The sequence below is a fragment of the Eptesicus fuscus genome, chromosome 5, assembly GCF_027574615.1.
Source record: "Eptesicus fuscus isolate TK198812 chromosome 5, DD_ASM_mEF_20220401, whole genome shotgun sequence".
Classification (NCBI taxonomy): Eukaryota; Metazoa; Chordata; class Mammalia; order Chiroptera; family Vespertilionidae; genus Eptesicus; species Eptesicus fuscus.
In genome coordinates this window covers 87,930,227-87,950,539 of record NC_072477.1, presented here as the reverse complement: position 1 = coordinate 87,950,539, position 20,313 = coordinate 87,930,227, and the positions used below count along the sequence as shown (strand labels likewise).

Genomic DNA, 20,313 nt, shown 5'->3' with positions numbered 1-20,313 from the left:
CTTTGTTGAAGGGGGAGTAGTGAAGATCTAATGATAACTACATACGATATAACATTTACTGCTTGCCAGGGACTTTAATATATTGATTCAATTCTCATCCCTGTGAAGTAGCTGCTACTATTATTCCTATTTTGGAAGTAAAACTGGGGTTCATAATTAGCTTGCCCAAGGTCACATAGCCAGTATGAGCTGGATTCAAACTCAGGCAGCCTAACTCTTAAGTCCTGGGGTAACCACTATGCCATCACCTAAAGAAGCTAATCCTTAAATTCGATCAGGAATTTTGTGGGAAAACTTGCTAACATATGTAGATAATTTGGTCCCACCTGGAGCACTTGTTCTTACCGGAAGCAGGGTAGATATGGATATTACAAGTAGAGTGTAAAGTACATAATGATAAAGGCTCCAAGCAATGGGAAGTCCTGAAGGATTTTAACCTGGGAAAGACCTATACCCAGGTGAAATTAGCATTGTAAATACTCTGATATTTGGGGGGAGCAGGGGGGGGGGGGATTGACTCCTTTCGGAAACCAGACAATAGATCATTTCAGTAGTCCAAATGAGGTGGAAATAAGGCAGTGGAAGAGAGAATGGGGGGTGGGGGGGCACATAACAAAGAGATATTTAGGAGATAGAATTGACAAGGCATCATGACTAAATAAATACATGGGCTGGGCAGAGGAGAAGGAGAAAATGAATATATATAGAAGAACAGAGTTAGGAGATAGATAATAAGTTTGATTTCAGATATGTTAGCTTTCAAGTGCCTATGAGGCATCTAATCTCTTACCTGCTAAACAAGAATGTCAGGTCTGTATGGGTGAGGATTGTGTCTTTTCATTGCTCTATTCCTAGCACCTAGGACAGTGGCTGGCACATCGAAGACACTAGGTTGTTTAATAAGTGAAAACACCCAGGTGGATATATCTGGTTGGTAACTTGAAATTATGATTGGGAACTTAAAATAAGAGGTCTGAGTTGAAGATAATAATTTAGGAGTTATTAGTCAAGAATGGCTGCCCTGCCCAGTTGGCATGGCTCAGTGGTTGAGCCAGGAGGTCACAGTTCGATTCCCAGTCAGGGCACGATCCCCAGTATGGGGTGTACAGGAGGCAGCCAATCAATGATTCTCTCATCGTTGATGTTTCTATCTCCCTCTTTCTTCCTGAAATCAATAAAAATATAATTTAAAAAAAAAAAAAAAAAGAATGGCTGCCCTGGCCAGTTTGGCTCAGTAGATAGAGCATTGGCCTGCAGACTGAAGCATCCTGGGTTCAATTCTGGTCAAGGGCAGGTACCTCAGTTGTAGGCTCCTCCCTGGCCCAGGCCCTGGTCAGGGCATGTGCAAAAGGCAACCAATCAGTATGTTTCTCTCACATCAATATTTCTCTCTGTCTCACTCTCTCTTCCACCCTCTTAAATCAATGGGAAAATATCCTCAGGCGAGGATTGAAAAAAGGGAAAAAGAGAGTAAAAAAATCAATGGAAAAATATCCTCAGGTGAGGATTTTAAAATGAGTTGTGAAGAAGTGGCCAGAATGATCACCAAGGCAAATACTGCAGAGAGGTCAAGAAAACTGAAAAATGCTGGATTTGGATATTAGGTACTCAGTATGTGAAGAAGGTTTTGTGAGACCAAAGCTACCTTGACTAGAAGAGCAGTGTATGAGCAGGTCCTGGAGCAGACAGGAAGACTGAATGCTCAGGTGGACAAACATTTTGGGCCTCCACAGGACAGCACTTCTGAGAATGTGGAGAAGACAGTGAGGCTAGCTTTTTTGTAGAAAGGTTTATTGGTGCATCTGAGGGAAAAACAGCTGCTAGTGTTTATTTCTTTGGGATGTGGAAGGCAAGATCACTTGCTGAGAGTGGAGGTGGAAATTTCATAAAAGTTTGGAGTAGTTGCTGAAGGAAATCAGAAGGGAAGCTGAGCAGATCTGCTCGGGATTGTCCAAAAGTTTGAAGGGCCTAATGCAATTTGGAGACCATTCATTTGTAGTTGGATCAATATAAACAATTATGAGTTTTGTCTGGCCACACTTAGCAGCTCAAAAAGAAAAGAAAGTTGCCCTGGCCGGTGTGGTTCAGTTTGTTGAGCATTGTCCCATGCCCCAAAGGTCTCCAGTTCTATTCCCAGTCAGGGCACATGCCCAGGTTTCAGGTTTGTTCCCCGGTCAGAGTACGTACCATCAGGGTGCATACCAAAGGCAACCAGGTGTGTAACTGAGGCAACCAGTCGGTCTTTCTCTTTGTCTCTCTTCCCCTCTTCCTCCCTCCCTCCCTCCCTCTTTCTAAAAAAAAAAAAAAAGAAAGAAAGAAAAGAAAGTTGATGGTCAGCAGATCCTGAGTGTGGGAATTTCCAAGCCAGATATGGCACAAGAGCAATTCGAGTTGACAGGACCAGTAAGAAAGGTATTGAAAAGATATTTGTGACATAGGGAGTGGATTGGAAAAGGAAGGAAGCAGCAAGGGGGCTAACAGACTGGAAATATATGGAAAAGTCACAGGACTGGAGGGATTGATAAAAACAGATTGTACACAGTAAAAATGGTGGGAGAGTGCTTTATTACATAACTTGAGGCCCAGTGCACGAAATTTGTGCATGGGGGGAGGGGAGGGAGGGCATCCCTCAGCCGGGTCTGCACCCTCTCCAGTCCGGGACCCCTCAGGTGATGTCTGACTGCTGGTTTAGGCCCGATCCCACTGGCTCCTAGCTGCTCACCTGCCTGCTGGCCTGATCCCCCTAACTGCTCTCCCCGGCCAGCCTGATCCCCCTAACTGCTCTCCCCTACCGGCCTGATCTCCCTAACTGCTCTTCCCTGCTGGCCTGATTGCCCCTAACCATCTCTGCCTCAGCCCCGCCACCATGGCTTTGTCCGGAAGGTCGTCCAGAAGATGTCCGGCCTAATTAGCTTATTACCCTTTTATTAGTATAGATTATTAGTATAGATATTGTCTTCCTCACTACAACAAATTTCTTGAAGACAAGGTTTTTTTGTTCACCTCATATCCTCCACCTAAGGCCTAGGACAGTGGTTTGCATGTAAGTGCTAAAAAAATAAAAAAGTTTATTGAATAAATGCATATTAGTATATTGTCTAAAGAGTAAAAGTTTATATGCGCACTACTAGTAATATAACTTTGACCTGGAAGGAACACATAGCAAGACACCATTAGTACTACTATAGTAATGTTTTATTGTTTCTGGTATGGTCTAGTTGCAAATACCAATTATGACTTTTCTCTAGCCACCTTCAGCACCTCAAAATGTAAAAAAAGTTGATGGTTGAATTGATCCTATATGTATTAATTTGCAAGTCAGTTATGGCAAAAGAGCAGTGGGAGTTGAGACCAGCAAGAACGACATTGGAGCCCTAACCGGTTTGACTCAGTGGATAGAGCGTCGGCCTTCAGACTGAAGGGTCCCAGGTTCGATTCCAGTCAAGGGCATGTACCTTGGTTGCGGGCACATACCCAGTAGGGAGTGTGCAGGAGGCAGCTGATCGATGGTTCTCTCTCATTGATGTTTCTAACTCTATCCTTCTCCCTTCCTTTCTGTAAAAAATCAATAAAAAATATTTATTAAAAAAAAAAGAACGACATTGGAGTGACCTATCATGGGACCCTAGTAATGTTTTGTTGTATCTGGTATGATATATGAGAGGAAATCTGGTTACAAGTGCCAGTTTCCAGAAAAATCTATGTATATAAAAGGCTATGCTAAGTGTCCATGCAGGTAATGACGTCACGTAGCAATGCCCGGCTTCTTCTCCCTAGTAACTAGCCTCCTTGCAGTTTCTTCAGCCCAGGAACCCGACTTGCTTTATAGTCAGGTGGAAACATTTTACACTTTAACCAAATGTCTGTCAAGCATTTTGATGTGCCTTATTTCATTTGATCCTCACAGAAATCCTGGAGTAGGTAAATAGGATACTTGGTGGAATCCTACTTTCTTTTCATTAGCCAGAAAATTGAGATTTAGAAAGTTTACAAACTTGACCTGACTGAAAAGAAGTAAGAAATGGTGGACCTTGAAAATGACTTCAGGTTTTCTCACTGTGCAGAATATGGTCAAACACTGCTACAGTTAAATATTTTACCCTTTGTTCTCCCTGCATGATCTACATTAATAATCTGCTTCATGTTGATATTTACTGCTGTGTTGCTGACAATTACCTGAAAGAGAAGTTGGGGTGCTTCACTGGGTTGGAAAAAATTTAGCTAAATCAGAAAGCAGGTCTAATTAAGCAAGTTTGTCCTATATCTATAAAAGGCTAAGTTGACTCGCACATGCATGATACATATAAAGCTCTCACTGGCGCCAATCACACACATGTGCTTCAACCTGTCATTGTCGATCATGAATTTGGTTGACACTTCTATTATAGAAAAAGGGTGAATAACGATATTAAAATATTTCTTCTAAGTAATTTCCTTTCAATGTTTACGAATTCATGCACTGGGCCACTAGTGTATGTATGAATCAACCATTGGATTTGACTGCTGGGTATACAGGACTTTAAAAATCATAACTGGGCTAGGAGTTAAATAGATTTTAAATTTGACTTGAATTAGCTTAATAGAATTTACTTCTGTCTCTTGGATTTTTTTTTAATGTTTTTTATTGATTTCAGAGAGGAAGGAAGAGGGAGAGAGAGATAGAAACATCAATGATGAGAGAGAATCATTGATCAGCTGCTTCCTGCGCACCCCACACTGGGGACCGAGCCCACAACCCCGGGCATGTGCCCTGACCAGGAATCGAACCATGACCTCCTGGTTCCCAGGTTGACATTCAACCACTGAGCCACACCAGCCGGGCTCTCTTGGGACTTTTTTTTTTTTTTTTTTTCAATATATTTTATTGATTTTTTTACAGAGAGGAAGTGAGAGGGATAGAGAGCTAGAAACATCGATCAGCTGCCTCCTGCACACCTCCCACTGGGGATGTGCCCACAGCCAAGGCACATGTCCTTGACCGGAATCGAACCTGGGACCCTTCAGTCCGCAGGCCGACGGTCTATCCACTGAGCCAAACCAGTTTCGGCTCTCTTGGGACTTTTTAAATTGATTGTACCATAGTTACCTGAAAACAGTTTCTTCGCCCTGTTATGGTTACCACCTTTCTTTCTACTCTTTCTTTCCATTCAACAAATATTTGTTAAGAACTACCTCAAAATCTTTGTCCTCAAAGAACTGGCATTCTAGTCAGAGAAGACCATTAAAAACAATAAATAAAATATAGTAGATGGTGAACAAGTGCTATGAAAAAAAATGAAGTAGGGATAGGGATTGTTGGGGTGTGGGTGGAGCTGCATTTTTCATTGGGTGCCAGGCAAAGCCTTCATGATGTGATACTTCATAAAGACAAAGGAAATGAGTGCGTAAGCCATGTAAGATAGGTGTCTGGGATGGCAGCATGTCTGTGTGTTCATGGAACAACAAGACCCTGTTATGGCCAAGCTGCAGTGAGCCAGAGGAATGGTAGGTTAATAAGGGACCATGTCAGATGCAGATTATATGGGGCCTGGTGAGCCACTGTAAGGACTTTGGCTTTTCTCCAAGTGGGACCTCTTGGGTTTTGATCAGAAGAATGATTTCTAGTTTAATGGGATCATTCTGGTGGCTCTATAAGGAATAGATTGAATAAGGGAAAGGGCAGAAGCAAGAGACCAGTTGAGAGACTATTATAATAAAGTTTTTTCCTTCATTTCCTCCTCGTTCATCCACCCATCTCTATACATTTGCTTTTCTGGCAAAAGATAAACAACTAATATTTTAGGTTCTAAAGTAGATACTTTATTATAAATGAGCCAGTGTAGTAAACTAGTGGTGAATGTCTTCTTTACTAAATATTTATATGTGGAGAATTAACTTGTCAACAATAGGGCAGTGTCTTTAAATTTTTTTTCTAATGATACTGTATTGGTGTTGCTTAATCTATTTTTTCTTCTAGTCTTTTTCTTGACCATGACACAAATGTTTAACCTAGTCATTCTTTGGCAAAAGAAAGTACAATGTTTATTGACCAGATAAGGATTAAACCAGTGAATGTAGTCTAATTAGCATTTCCTCAGATAACCTGTTGATGAAACAAATTGTTTGCTTTGATTCTTTCCCCTAATAAACACACTCTAAAATTATTGACTTTTTCTTAAACAAAGAAGAAAATCTGCCATACATTTTATGTAATTAACAAATTTACAAGATGATATTTTATCAAATCCAGGGTACAATTGATTGGAAGATATATTTTCACTTATATACCACTAAGGAAAAAAATGCCACTTAAACTGTAATTTCTCATCAATTGCAAGGCATTCCTATTTCAGATATGTTAAAATGTAAAAAATATGCATCTAAAATTAAAGAAATAGCTAATGATTAGCTTTCAATGAAATTTTTGTAGTGATGTGGGAGGATTACTTGAGGGGGGTGATTTTATTATATTGCCTAGTTTTATAATCCAGGATCATCTCCCCATCCCCAAATCCTTAATTTAATTTCACCTGCAAAAGTCCTTCTTTACCATATAAGGTAATATCCACATGTTCCAGGGATTTGTATGTAGATATTTTGAGGGGAGCCATTATTCAGCCTTTTAAACATTTTTAAAGTGACCTGAATGTGAATAAATAGAAAAAAGGAAACAGGTTTCTTAAACTAAAATTATGGTAAGGGGTTGGAGAAAGGGCAATATGAAGACCTAAATAGGACTGAATAGAAATAAGAAAACCAAAGAACAAAGTATTCTCTAATGTTTCCAATATTGCAAAGGCAGTGAGATAATTGGAAAAAGAAAACTTCATAGTAATTCAAGGCAACTTGTAATTTCATATGTCAGTCAATGGGCTACATGTAGCATTGGGTACAGTAACAATTTTTAAAACATTATTAAATGGTTTTATGTGCCCTAACCGGTTTGGCTCAATGGATAGAGCGTCAGCCTTCGGACTGAAGGGTCCCAGGTTCGATTCCGGTCAAGGGCATGTACCTTGGTTGCGGGCACATACCCAGTATGGAGTGTGCAGGAGGCAGCTGATAGATGTTTCTCTCTCATCGATGTTTCTAACTCTCTATCCCTCTCCCTTCCTCTCTGTAAAAAATCAATAAAATATATTTTTAAATAAATAAATGGTTTTATGTATGTTTACAGCATAAACTTTTAAAAATATGATTAATTGAAATTTAACTTACTATCTAATAAAAGTATAATATGCAAATTGACTGTCACTCCAAGACACGATGGCTGCCCTCATGTGGACACAAGGTGGTCACCACAAGATGGCTGGCAGGGGAGGGCAGTTGGGGGGGACCCAGGCCAGCAAGGGAGGGCAGTTGTGGGGGGACCAGGCCAGCAAGGGAGAGCAGTTGGGGGGGACCAGGCCAGCAAGGGAGAGCAGTTGGGGGGGACCAGGCCTGCAAGGGAGGACAGTTGGCGGGGACCCAGGCCTGCAGGGGAGTGCTTTGGGGGGGTGGGGGGACCAGGTCTGCAGAAGAGGGCAGTTGTGGGCGATCAGGCCAACAGGGAGGGCAGTTAGGGGTGACCGGGCTAGCAGAGGAGGGCAGTTGGGAGAGACCAGGCCATCAGGGGAGGGCAGTTGGGGAAACCAGGCCAGCAGGGGAGGGCAGTTGGGGGGGGGCAGGCCAGCAGGAGAGGGCAGTTAGGGGTGACCAGAGCAGCAGGGGAGGGCAGTTGGGGAAACCAGGCCAGCAGGGGAGGGCAGTTAGGGGAGACCAGACTGGCAGGGGAGGGCAGTTAGGGGTGACCAGGCCGGCAGGGGAGGGCAGTTAGGGGTGACCAGGCCGGCAGGGGAGGGCAGTTGGGAGCAATCAGGCCAGCCGGGGAGCAGTTAGGCATCGATCAGGCTGGCAGGCAGAAGGATTTAGGGGCAATCAGGCAGAGGCAGGTGAGCGGTTGGGAGCCAGCAGTCCTGGATTGTGAGAGGGATGTCCAACTGCCCGTTTAGGCGGTTGGACATCCCTCAAGGGGTCCCAGATTGGAGAGGGTTCAGGCTGGGCTGGGGGACACACCACCCCCCACCCCAACCGCCCCACCACCACCCCATGCATGAATTTCATGCACTAGGCCTCTAGTAATATATAATCTTATTAAAGTTATCAGTAAAGTTTTTATTAACTGCTATCATAGATAGTGTCATGCAATTTAAATAGTGATTAATTTGTTCTATGAATCTTAAGTTTGATTTTATGCAATGGTATTTTTTTTAAATATATTTTTATTGATTTCAGAGAGAAAGGGAGAGGAAGAGAGAGAAAAACATCAATGATAAGAGAGAATCATTGTTTGGCTGCCTCCTGCATGCCTGCAGCCTCAGCATATGCCTTGACTGGGAACCAAACTGTGACCTCCTGGTTCATAGGTTGACACTCAACTGCTGAGCCACACCAGCTAGACTATTTTTAAAAATATGTCTACTCATTCTAGAACCAATAGTGCAAAAATGAAATAGTAATGTTACTTTTTTTCATTACTAATAAAGTTAAACAACCCTATTTAATGAAAAACTTCACAAAATTTATCTTTTAATAAATTACAGAATTTCTGTTTAAAAAGGGTTTTTTGCCTATTTATAAAAGTAATGCATGCATATTTTGGAAAATTGGGAGAATAAAAGAATATATACTAGTAAAGAAAATCCACTTCTGCCCTAACCGGTTTGGCTCAATGGATAGAGCATCGGCCTGTGGAGTGAAGAGTCCCAGGTTCAATTCCAGTCAAGGGCATGTATCTTGGTTTTAGGCACATCCCCAGTAGGGGGTGTGCAGGAAGCAGCTGATTGATGTTTCTAACTCTCTATCCCTCTCCCTTCTTCTCTGTAAAAATCAATAAAATATATATATTTTTAAAAATCCACTGCTATTCACATTTTGTTGTATTTCTTATAAGCCATTTATGTTATACACTAGAGGCCCAGTGCATGAAAATTCATGCACTTGGAGGGGTCCCTCAGGCCCGGGAGGCGACTGGGTGGGCCTATCAGGGGATGGTGCTGGCCAGCATGTGGCCAGCCCTGACCCCCCTCCCCAGTCGCCCCTCCACCACAGCTGGTTGCCGCCACCCCCGATCGCTGTCCCCTCCCTCTGCACACTGGCACACACCTTGTCTAGCATGGTGCTGCTTGCTCGCTGACCCTGCCCCCTGACCACCAGTCATTCCGCTGTTCAGTTGATTTGCGTATTACGCTTTTATTATAGAGGATTTTTTAAAATATAATTGTAATCCTAAAATACAAACAGTTTTATTTCCAGCATTTTTTCCATTTACATTGTAAATGAAATTTGAAATGCTAATGACTAAGTGAGATTGGCAAAGTAAGTTCTAGGTTTTACAACTAGAGTATTTGAAGTAGGCTAGTTAATTAGACTTTAAATATTTCATATCCTTGCATCTGGCTGAGATTTATTTTCTCTTTTAGTGTATTTGATTCTTTTATAAGTCTCCAAACTTCCCAACCATGTTAGAATGCTTATTTGTTTAAAGCTGAAGAAAAATTAATGAAACTTAAGAATTGTTAGTGGAGCCCTGGCCAGGTGGCTGTCAGTTGGAATGTCGTCCCATACACTAAAAAAAAAGGTTGCAGGTTCGATTTCTGACCAAGGCACATACCTAGGTTTCAGGTTCGATCCCGGGTCAGGGTGTGTACAGGAGGCAGCCAATCAATGTTTCTCTCCCTTCCTGTTTCTAAGAATCGATTTACACACACACACACACACACACACACACACACACACACACACGTCATAGGATGAGGATTAAAATAAATAAATAGACAAGTAAATGGAGAACATATCCAATTCTAATGTATTAAAGCTTGCAGAGTAAGATGTGAAATTATATCACAGGAGTTATTGAGTGGTGTGTTAGCATTTTTTAGCACTTTTCATATATGTAATATATTTAACTATACTTAATAGTCTCATTGTGTATTCCTGAATTAAAATAAGTAATAGAGTTAAAATTGTTGGCCATTATTTTTCTTGTTCTTAAATGTGGGTACATTCCTTAATTTTGAAACATGAAATTTAATAAAACATCTTAGAAGACAGTTTACTTTTGGGGTGAAACTAAAGAATCAATTATAGTTAATACATTAACTCATACAGAGCATAGTTGAATGGTATAGATGAAAATTAGTTAGGTAAATAGCATACCCAAAGTAACTGCCCAAAAATATGTATGTAGATTAAATGAAATTGAGTATCTTTTAGATATAAAAGTCTTTTGTTACTTTAGTTTTGTTTTTGCATTATCCAATTATCTGGAAGAAGAATGAAATAATATAAAAGCCCACAGAATTTTTATTAAGGTATTATTTTCTTTTTCTAGCTTAAAGCAATAAATGTAGATCTTCAAAGTGATGCTGCTCTGCAAGTGGACATTTCTGATGCTCTTAGTGAAAGAGATAAAGTAAAGTTCACTGTTCATACAAAGGTAAATGTGATTTTATGCTTGTATTATTTTAGGTATTTATTGTACTAATGTTACATATGTAATAATATATTGACTAGAACTTTGGTTTTGAACATAGAACGAAACTGTGTGTATGTGTATGTTTTTTTTGTGTGTTTTTTTCGTTTATAATTCACTGGTGCTATTTTAACAAAAATGTTTTAGGGAAGTGTATTTTTTTAAATTCTTCATTGTTGAAAGTATTACATATGTCTCCTTTTTCCCCCCCATTGATCTCTCCCGCCCCCCAGCACATACCCTCACCCCACTACTGTCTGTGTCCATTGGCTGTACTTATATGCATGCATACAAGTCCTTTGGTTGATCTCCTACCCCCCTACCCCTGCCTTCCCCCTGAGCTTTGATGGTCTGTTCGATGCTTCTATGTCTCTATATCTATTTTTTTTAATATATTTTTAATGATTTCACAGAGGGAGAGAGAAACATCAATGATTACAGAGAATCATTGATCGGCTGCCTCCTGCACACCTCACACCAAGAATCAAGCCTGCAACCTGGGCATGTGTCCCTGACTGGAATTGAACCAGGGACCTTTCAGTCCGCAGGCCGACGCCAAACCAGCTAGGGCTCTGTATCTATTTTCATTTATCAGTTTATGTTGTTCATTATATTCCACAAATGAGTGAGATCATGTGATACTTATCTTTCTCCGACTGGCTTATTTCGCTTAGCATAATGCTCTCTAGGTCCATCCTAGAGTTGCACATGTTAAGAGTTCTTTCTTTTTTACAGCAGCATAGTATTCCATTGTGTAGATGTACCACAGTTTTTTAATCCAGTCATCTGCTGATGGGCACTTAGGCTGTTTCCAAATCTTAGCTATGGTGAATTGTGCTGCTATGAACATAGGGGTACATATATTCTCTCTGATTGGTGTTTCTAAGTTCTTGGGATATATTCGTAGAAGTGGAATTACTGGGTCAAATGGGAGTTCCATTTTTAGTTTTTTGAGGAAACTCCATACTGTTCTCCACAGTGGCTGCACCAGTCTGCATTCCCACCAGCAGTGCACGAGGGTTCCTTTTTCTCTACATCCTCGCCAGCACTTGTCATTTGTTGATTTGTTGATGATAGCCATTCTGACAGGTGTGAGATGGTACCTCATTGTTGTTTTGATTTGCATCTCTTGGCTGATTAGTGACTTTGAGCATTCTTTCCTATGTCTCTTGGCCTTCTGTATGTCCACTTTCAAAAAGTGTCTATTTTGGTCCTTTGCCCATTTTTTCATTGGATTGTTTGTCTTCCTTTTGTTAAGTTGTATGAGTTCCCTATATATGTTGGAGATTAACACCTTATCCAGTATAACATTGGCAAATATGTTCTCCCATGCAGTGAGCTCTCTTGTTATTTTGTTGAGGGTTTCTTTTGCGGTGCAGAAGCTTTTTATTTTGATATACTCGCATTTGTTTATTTTCTCTTAGTTTCCATTGTCTTAGGAGATGTGTCAATAAAGATATTGCTACAATATATGTCTGATATTTTGCTGCCTATGGATTCTTCTAAGATTTTTATGATTTCCTGTCTTACATTTAAGTCTTATCCATTTTGAGTTTATTTTTGTGTATGGTATAAGTTGGTTAGGTCTAGTTTCAAATTTTTGCATGTATCTGCCCAATTTTCCCAACACCATTTTTTGAAGAGACTCTCTTGACTCCATTGTATGCCATTGCCTCCTTTGTCAAATTTTAATTGAGCATAATGGCTTGGGTCGATTTCTGGGTTCTCTGTTCTGTTCCATTGGTCTATATGTCTGTTCTTGTGCCAGTACCAGGCAGTTTTTGAGAACAGTGGCTTTGTAACATAGCTTGATATCTGGTATTGTGATCCTCCAACTTTGTTCTTCTTTCTTGGGATTGCTGCAGCTATTCAGGGTCTTTTTATTCCATATAAATTTTTGCAGAGTTTTTTCTAGCTCTGTAAAATATGCTGTTGGTATTTTAATGGGAATTACATTGAATCTATAGATTGCTTTGGGTAGTATGGACATTTTAATGATGTTGATTCTACCAATTCATGAACACGGTATATTGTTCCACTTGTTTATATCTTGCTCCATCTTTTTTCTGTAGTTTTCGGAGTATAGATCTTTCACCTCCTTAGTTAAGTTTATTTTTAGGTATCTTATTTTTTTGTTGTTGCAATGGTAAATGGAATTGTTTTTTTAGGAAATATATTTTTTAAAGATTAACATTAAGAACGAGTCATAAAAAGCATGAAATCTTAACCATTTGCGGCAGCACAGATGGACCTAGAGGGTATTGTGTTAAATTAGTGGTCGGCAAACCGCGGCTCACGAGCCACATGCGGCTCTTTGGCCCCTTGAGTGTGGCTCTTCCACAAAATACCACATGCGGGCACGCATGTACAGTGTGATTGAAACTTCGTGGCCCATGCACAGAAGTCGGTTTTCGGCCTGGGCGAGTCTATTTTGAAGAAGTGGCTCTCAAAAGAAATTTCAATCGTTGTACAGTTGATATTTGGCTCTGTTGACTAAAGAGTTTGCCGACCACTGTGCTAAATGAAATAAGTCAGAGAAATAAGTCACATATGATTTCACTTATATGTGAAATCTAAAGAAAAAATAAATAAAAATTGAAAGAGACTCATAAACACAGAGAACAAACTGAAGGTTGCCAGAGGGAATGAGTGTTGAGGGCCTCTGTGAAAAGGCGAAGGGATTAAGTACAAATTGGTAGTTACAAAATAGTCATGGGGATGTAAAAGTACAGCATAGGGAAACTATAATAATAAAAGCATAATATGCTAATTAGACCAGACAGCCCAACAACCTTCTGGATGAAGCCAGGGTTGCGAGGGCTGAGGCAAGCCTCTGCGACTTAAAGGGCCGAGCCCCTTGCACGAATTTCATGCATTGGGCCTCTAGTATAGTCAATAATATTGTAATAAATGTGTATGGTGCCAAGTGGGCACTAAAAATATCAGGGGGAACACTTTGTAAAGTATATATGATTGTTTAACCACTGTGCTATACACCTGAGACTAATATAAAATAATAATGAATATCACAGTAATTGAAAAATGAAATTTAAAGTTCTTTTTTTTTCTTTAAAGGAGGCACAGAGTGCAATTCTGCTATATGCTAGGAATATTTAGTGCATAGCACTAACAAAATCCACTATATGAATTGCATGAGTAGTCAAAACCAAGTGACTCACAGTAATAAGCAGACACACACACACACTATAAAAATAATGACTTTTTTCTCCCTAAAGGGACTACAACATTTCTAAGATTTTAACTGGGTTGCAATCTTGCATTGTATTTGATACACTTAAGAATTTGCTGAGGAGTTTGCCTCTAGAGTTTCTCAACATTATGTATATAAATCATGTTTGTGGAAGGAACTAAAACATACATGTCTATATCTAATTAGAAATCTTTTACACAATTTTTTAATCATGTATTTTATTTTTCAAAAATATTTTTATTGATTTTAGAGAGGAAGGGAGAGGGAGAGATAGGAAACATCAGTGATGAGAGAGAATCATTGATCAGCTGCCTCCTCCAGACCCCACACTGGAGACTGAGCCCACAACCCGGGCATGGGCCCTGATGGGGAATCAAACCGTAACCTCCTGGTTCATAGGTCAACGCTCAACCGCTGAGTCACACTGGCCAGGTGAGTTTTACACAGACTGTGAAAGGTGACTTACACCCTAGCCTGGTGGCCAGTTAAGTTGGAGCATAGTTCCATATACACCAAAAGGTTTCAGGTTTGATCCCCAGTCAGGTTTGATCCCCAGTCGGGAGGCAACAGATTGATGCTTCTTCCTAGGGTGTCTCCTTGCCTCCCTCCCCATACCCCTCTATTTCTTTCTTTGAAAAAAAAATCAAAACATATCCTCGGGTGTGGAATTAAAAGTGACTTATAACATGAGTAGTTGAAAAAAACAAAACAATGGCATTTGCATAGAGATGGAGCTTGGAGTAAAATTCTGAGTGTTTGAATATGTAGACACAACGCACACATATTATGCTAATAGAAGAACTTTCTTCCATAAGCAAACACCTCTCGATTGTCATTGACATGTAGTAGAGTCTGTGATGGTTAAAGGGTCAACATGATGTTTCCCACATTAGTCTGTACTTTCTGTGAAAAGGTGTGTTCTTCTGAATATGGTTATTCACTTCACTCCTTTGGCAACCTATTGTGAAGAGAGAGAAGATATGTAAAGATAATACTATAGATGATGACATATCAAATGAGGGTTCTCAGGCCAAATCTAGCTTGCCTCCTGTTTTTGTAAATAAAGTTTTATTGGAATACACATACACACAAAAAGAATGAATCATAGAACCTAGACATAATGCAAATTTAATTTTCTCTAGAAAATACTTCTCTTTAATATACTAGAGGCCTGGTGGACGAAATTCATGCATGGGAGGAGAGGCCCTCAGCCCGGCCTGCATCCTCTTGCAATCTGGGGCCACTGGCTCCTACCTGCCTGATCGCCCCTAACCACTCGCCTCCCTGCCTGATCACTCCTAACCACTCTGCCTGCTTGCCTGATCGCCCCTGCCTCCCCCTGCCTGCCTGATCGCCACTTACAATTCTGCCTGCCTGCCTGATCACTCCTGATTGCCTCTGCCTGCCTGCCTGCCTGCCTGCCTGATAATCCCTAACCGCCTCTACCTGCCTGCCTAATCGCCCCTAAGCACCTCTGCCTGCCTGCCTGATTGCCCCTAACCACTCTGCCTGCCTGCCTCATCACCCCTAACCACTCTCCTGCCTGCCTGATCGCTCCTAACCGCTCACTGGGGGGTGGGGCCAGCCAGGACAAGGGGCCGTGGTTTTTCTGGTCTCTGGTCATTCTGGTTGTTCCGCTGTTTCAGTTGCTGGGCTTTTATTATATAGGATTTTGTCAGTGTTGTTTTTAATTTTGTTGTGTTCCTTTAATTTACATTTCAGCTTTCAGGCACATTTTCAGATTGTAGATCTATTTCCTTTTGTTTGCATAGTTGAGCTTGATATATAGTAATAGAATAACTTTTTAAGTAAAGGTGAAATGTTTATTTAAAGCTTTTTATTGTAATTTTAATTTTTATTCAAGAGAATTTCTGTCTTTTCAGAGTTCATTGCCAAATTTTAAACAAAATGAGTTTTCTGTCGTTCGACAACATGAGGAATTTATCTGGCTTCATGATTCCTTTGTTGAAAATGAAGACTATGCAGGTTACATTGTAAGTGTTGAGGTTCCATTTTAATCTTATTTTTAGGAGTGTTTTAGATACTTTGTGTTGAAATCTTATTTAGCATTTTTAATGAACTAATGTAATTTTCAAAAATTGCCAGTTACAAAACATAATTGGTTACCACCTTTAATTCTGAATTGTCCTGTTTAGGAGTGTGGGAGTGTGGATATGTTATGCTACCTCATTTAAACTTAAATTCTTACTGTATGTTGGCATTGTAACAGGCTTATCCTAGGGATTCATTAAGGGGGTGTTACAAACCATACTAGTTTTGAACCCTTAGGTAGGTAGATTAAATTTTGAGTTGGAGGCTGTTTAAGAGGTTATCTAATTTAAATATGTACCATATGTTGTGCCATGGCTATTAATCACACTCAAATGCCATTGAAATCATCCTGACCTGATTCCATCTTCATTCTCATGACCACTCCTTAGTCATTTGCTTCTCTTTCTACAATTGGCAGTGCATTCTTTTGGGGGTTGTTGTTGTTGTTTACAATTACCAGTTTATAGAAAGTATACAACTCAGGAACAACCAAATGGAAGACATCTAGAGGACAAGGTATGGGGATGTGGGGTGGGCAGAGAGCTTTCAGGCTTTCTCCGGGTACCCCTCCTTCCCCCTTCCCAGCATGTCAATTATGTTCACCAACCTGGAAGCTCCTCTTTCTCTTCCTGTCCTATTTCCACCTTTTTTTTTTTTTTTTAATATATTTTATTGGTTTTTTACAGAGAGGAAGGGAGAGGGATAGAGAATTAGAAACATCGATGAGAGAGAAACATCAATCAGCTGCCTCCCGCACGCTCCCTACTGGAGCATGTGCCTCCCACAACCAAGGCACATGCCCCCGACCGGAATCGAACCTGGGACCCTTCAGTCCGCAGGCCGACGCTCTATCCACCGAGCCAAACCGGTTAGGGCCTATTTCCACCTTTTTCCCCTCTCATCATCTTGTCTGATGGCATTTTCTTACTACTGTCTCCTTCACTCCTCAAAGATCAAGACTGGACATATTTTCCTATGTCCATTGCTCAGCATCATGCCTGGCACATAGTAGATGCCATGTGTAAGCATGAACAAACATGTGCTTGACTATACTTGATACTTCTTTCCCTATTGTTTTCCTTGATATAATCATTTTCTAGCAGTCATTTTTATTTAATTTTTTTTTTCTTCCTCATATCTTACCTGCTCTCTTTAATTTCCATCATTTCCCCTTAACAGTTCTTGTAGGCCCTTCCTCCTCTTTTCTTATATCCTTTCTTGAATGATATTTCTCTTCCAGTTAAGGTAAGTGCTTATTTATCCCCTTACTGTGAGTGGATAGAATGAGATTAGTGTGTCTTGTTCTCTTCCTGTTTTTAAGCCAGTGTTTTCTGCTTCTAGTACACTGCTCCAATCCAAGAACCCACTTTAACATCCCTTGCTTGATCTTGTTAGCATTCATTAATTTTTAAAAACACAGAATAGGATAAAGGTACTTTGAATTCATTAATTTAAAAAATGTATTTGTATTTAATTATACCATTTACATACTTTTGAAAATGATATGCATATTTGCTATACATATTTACTTAGTATGTAATCAGAGCTTAAAGTACCTATACAAACTACTGTTCTAATACTAGAAAATAATGCCCTGCTATATTTCTTTCTTGGTATAAATGGTTTCAAGGATTTGAATTTCTAGACCAAATAAAATTCTCTAACCTGACTTGGGATATTACTGGTGCCCTCTTCTCATTTACAAAGTTTTTTATGGTAGCTATAGTACAACTGCTGCAAGAAATAAAATAGTCATTAAAGTTAGTGATTTGGTTCTATTACAGATCCCACCAGCACCACCAAGACCTGATTTTGATGCTTCAAGGGAAAAACTACAGAAGCTTGGAGAAGGAGAAGGGTCCATGACGAAAGAGGAATTCACAAAGATGAAACAGGAACTGGAAGCGTATGTGATTTTTGTTGCTTTTGTTAATTGTGCTTGTTTTAATGCCCTTTTTAATTTTATTTATTTATTTTTGTGTGTGTGTGTGCTCTCCAATATCCCATCCTTTTAATCATTTCACCACAGTGACCCTTTCTGGAAGATGCAAGCTTAAGTCACACAACCAGTGTTAGCAGTCATGATCAGAGCCTACAGGAAAATTATAGAATAATTGTCTACATTGTAAAATTCTTTAAATTAATGGTTCAAACAGAACTGAATATTAGTAATAATGGAGGTTTCAAAAGTTTATGAAAAATAATGACTTTTTAAAGCAGAATAAACTTTTGTTTATTTATAAGGTCTTAGTCATTAGCAACCTGGTGATTTTTTTTTAAATATATTTTTATTGATTTCAGAGAGGAAGGGAGAGAGAGATAGAAACATCAGTGATGAGAGAGAATCATTGATCGGCTGCCTCCTGCACACACCCCCCACCAGGGATCGAGCCTGTAAGCCAGGCATGTGCCCTTGACCAGACTTGAACCGGGGACCCTTCAGAAGGCAGGCCAGCGCTCTATCCACTGAGCCAAATCAGCTAGGGCAACCTGGTGATCTTTTTTTGATATGTGCATACTACCAAAATTTCTGTTTCTCATAGAAGTATGCACTGAGCAATTCTGCATATATCCTATTCTTTTTTAAGTGTGTGTGCATGTAAGAGACAGAGAGATTTTCCCCTCTTCTCTGCCTATTTTCCCCTCAGTCTCTGGCTGAAGAGACTAAAATAGGAGAAAAGTAACAAAAAAGTAGTTTAAAAATGTTTTTTGTTATATGATAATTAGTTCCATATATACTAGAAATGTATTAAGTCTTTGAAAATTTGAGATATTTCCTTTTTTAAAAATTTTTATTGATTTCAGAGAGGAAGTGTGGAGAGAGAGAGAGAGAGAGAAATATAATTGATGAGAGGGAATCATTGATTGGCTGCCTCCTACATGCCCCACACACTGTGGATCGAGCCCACAACCTTCACATGTGCCCAGGCTGGGAATCGAACGGTGACCTCCTGGTTCATAGGTCAACACTCAACCACTGAGCCACGCTGGCTGGGCTTTCCATTTCATTTTTAGCATATTTGTTGAAAATACAAAATACTTTCCCCTTTTATTAAATATTTGAAGTAATTTTGGATTTGCTGTATATTGTTTTTCTGTATTTTGAGAATTTTACAAGGAAATAATTTTCCTTGCATTGTCATCCCCCTCATCATTCTTTTTCTGGTTATTTCTCCCCTTCATGCTTTTCCTTTCTCCTCTTCCACTTAGATTCAGTTATAAGCATATATTCACACTGCTGCTAGAGTCCTTTTCAGAATACTAAATTCTTGACAAGATGAATTGCAAAGTAGCTCTTCTTTGTCAAACTATACGGTGACAGATATTTTAAGAATTCTGTCAATGCTGGGTGCAAGCAATAGTCTGATACAGGTTACATAGTTTTATAGTTTATAAGACTGAAAACTGGAAATTAGCAGAGCACATTAATATTGAAGAATCTGTGGTTTTCCAGTGGCCCTGATCATGATTCTTTTGTGGTCTGGTTAGGGGTTGGATAACAGAGAACCTTGGGTTTATTCTACTGCTACCTCCATCCTCTGCATCCTTCTTTTTTGTCTTCACTGAATGACTACCCTCACAGAGATCAAACTTCTCCCAACATTGGTCCTGCTGGTTTGCTGGTATGTAAAACTTATCCTCCTTGCACGTAGTTGAAGCAAGAATATTGGGCCTTTTCCTTAAGTGTTGTTTTTTTTTTTTCCAAACTGACATGTATTACTGTATGATCGCTGTGATTCACTGATATTAAAATATTTTAAACACAGTTCTTTGATGTAATGGTAAAAAGTAGTCTCTCTATGGTGTGTTTCTTGTGTTTCTGGGTAATTAGAAGAAAATATGTATTAATGTTGAAAATATGCTTACTTAGATTTGGGTTTTGGTATTTTTTTTTGTATGAAGTTGTTTAAAAGTAGTAATTAAATCTAGAAATTGAATCAGTAAAATTGTACCCAATAATTTGTAGTATACTTTCTCTGAAGCTGAAAACAAATACCCCTATAGTTACCTTTAAAATCAACTTGCATAGGAAGAAAGGTTCAAAAACCAAAAATATTAACATTTAACTATAATAAATACTATTAACTAGCATGAAGTCTTTTCAGAGCTGGGTTTTATATATTAACAGTTCAACTAAAACCTTTGTTTACTTGGATTATATCTCTAATTTTGCATTTAGAATAATTTAAAGATTATTTGCTGAAAATATGCAGATGATTTTCTAAATGATGCAGTGTTTTACCTTTAATTTTGTGTATTGTTTCTAGTGAATACTTGGCAATATTTAAGAAGACTGTTGCAATGCATGAAGTATTCCTGTGTCGTGTGGCAGCACATCCTATTTTGAGAAAAGATTTAAATTTCCATGTCTTCTTGGAATATAATCAAGATGTGAGTATTGATTTGATTAAAGTAGTGATCAAGGCTTATTTTTAAAGAGTCATTGGAAAAGGTAGGGAGTAGTTTTAAAAGGCTTATGGTCTTCTTTTATAATGTTATTATTTTTCAAGAAAGGCAGTTTAAAGTGACACTTCTTCAATGGCAGGGCAGTATTTCA

The 20,313-nt window shown here is 39.4% G+C and overlaps 1 protein-coding gene across 2 annotated transcripts in view; it reads left to right on the top strand.

Moving 5' to 3' along the window:
* SNX6 (sorting nexin 6) overlaps nt 1-20,313 on the top strand; it is a 69,525-nt gene that overhangs the window by 4,816 nt on the left and 44,396 nt on the right. The window contains exons 3-6 of one of the 2 annotated variants that reach the window (XM_054716529.1): nt 10,352-10,456; nt 15,587-15,697; nt 17,540-17,661; nt 20,024-20,147. In XM_054716529.1, coding sequence (XP_054572504.1) covers nt 10,352-10,456; nt 15,587-15,697; nt 17,540-17,661; nt 20,024-20,147 — 462 coding nt within the window. The remainder of the gene's footprint in view (nt 1-10,351; nt 10,457-15,586; nt 15,698-17,539; nt 17,662-20,023; nt 20,148-20,313) is intronic. The other variant, XM_054716530.1, reaches the window with a different exon arrangement.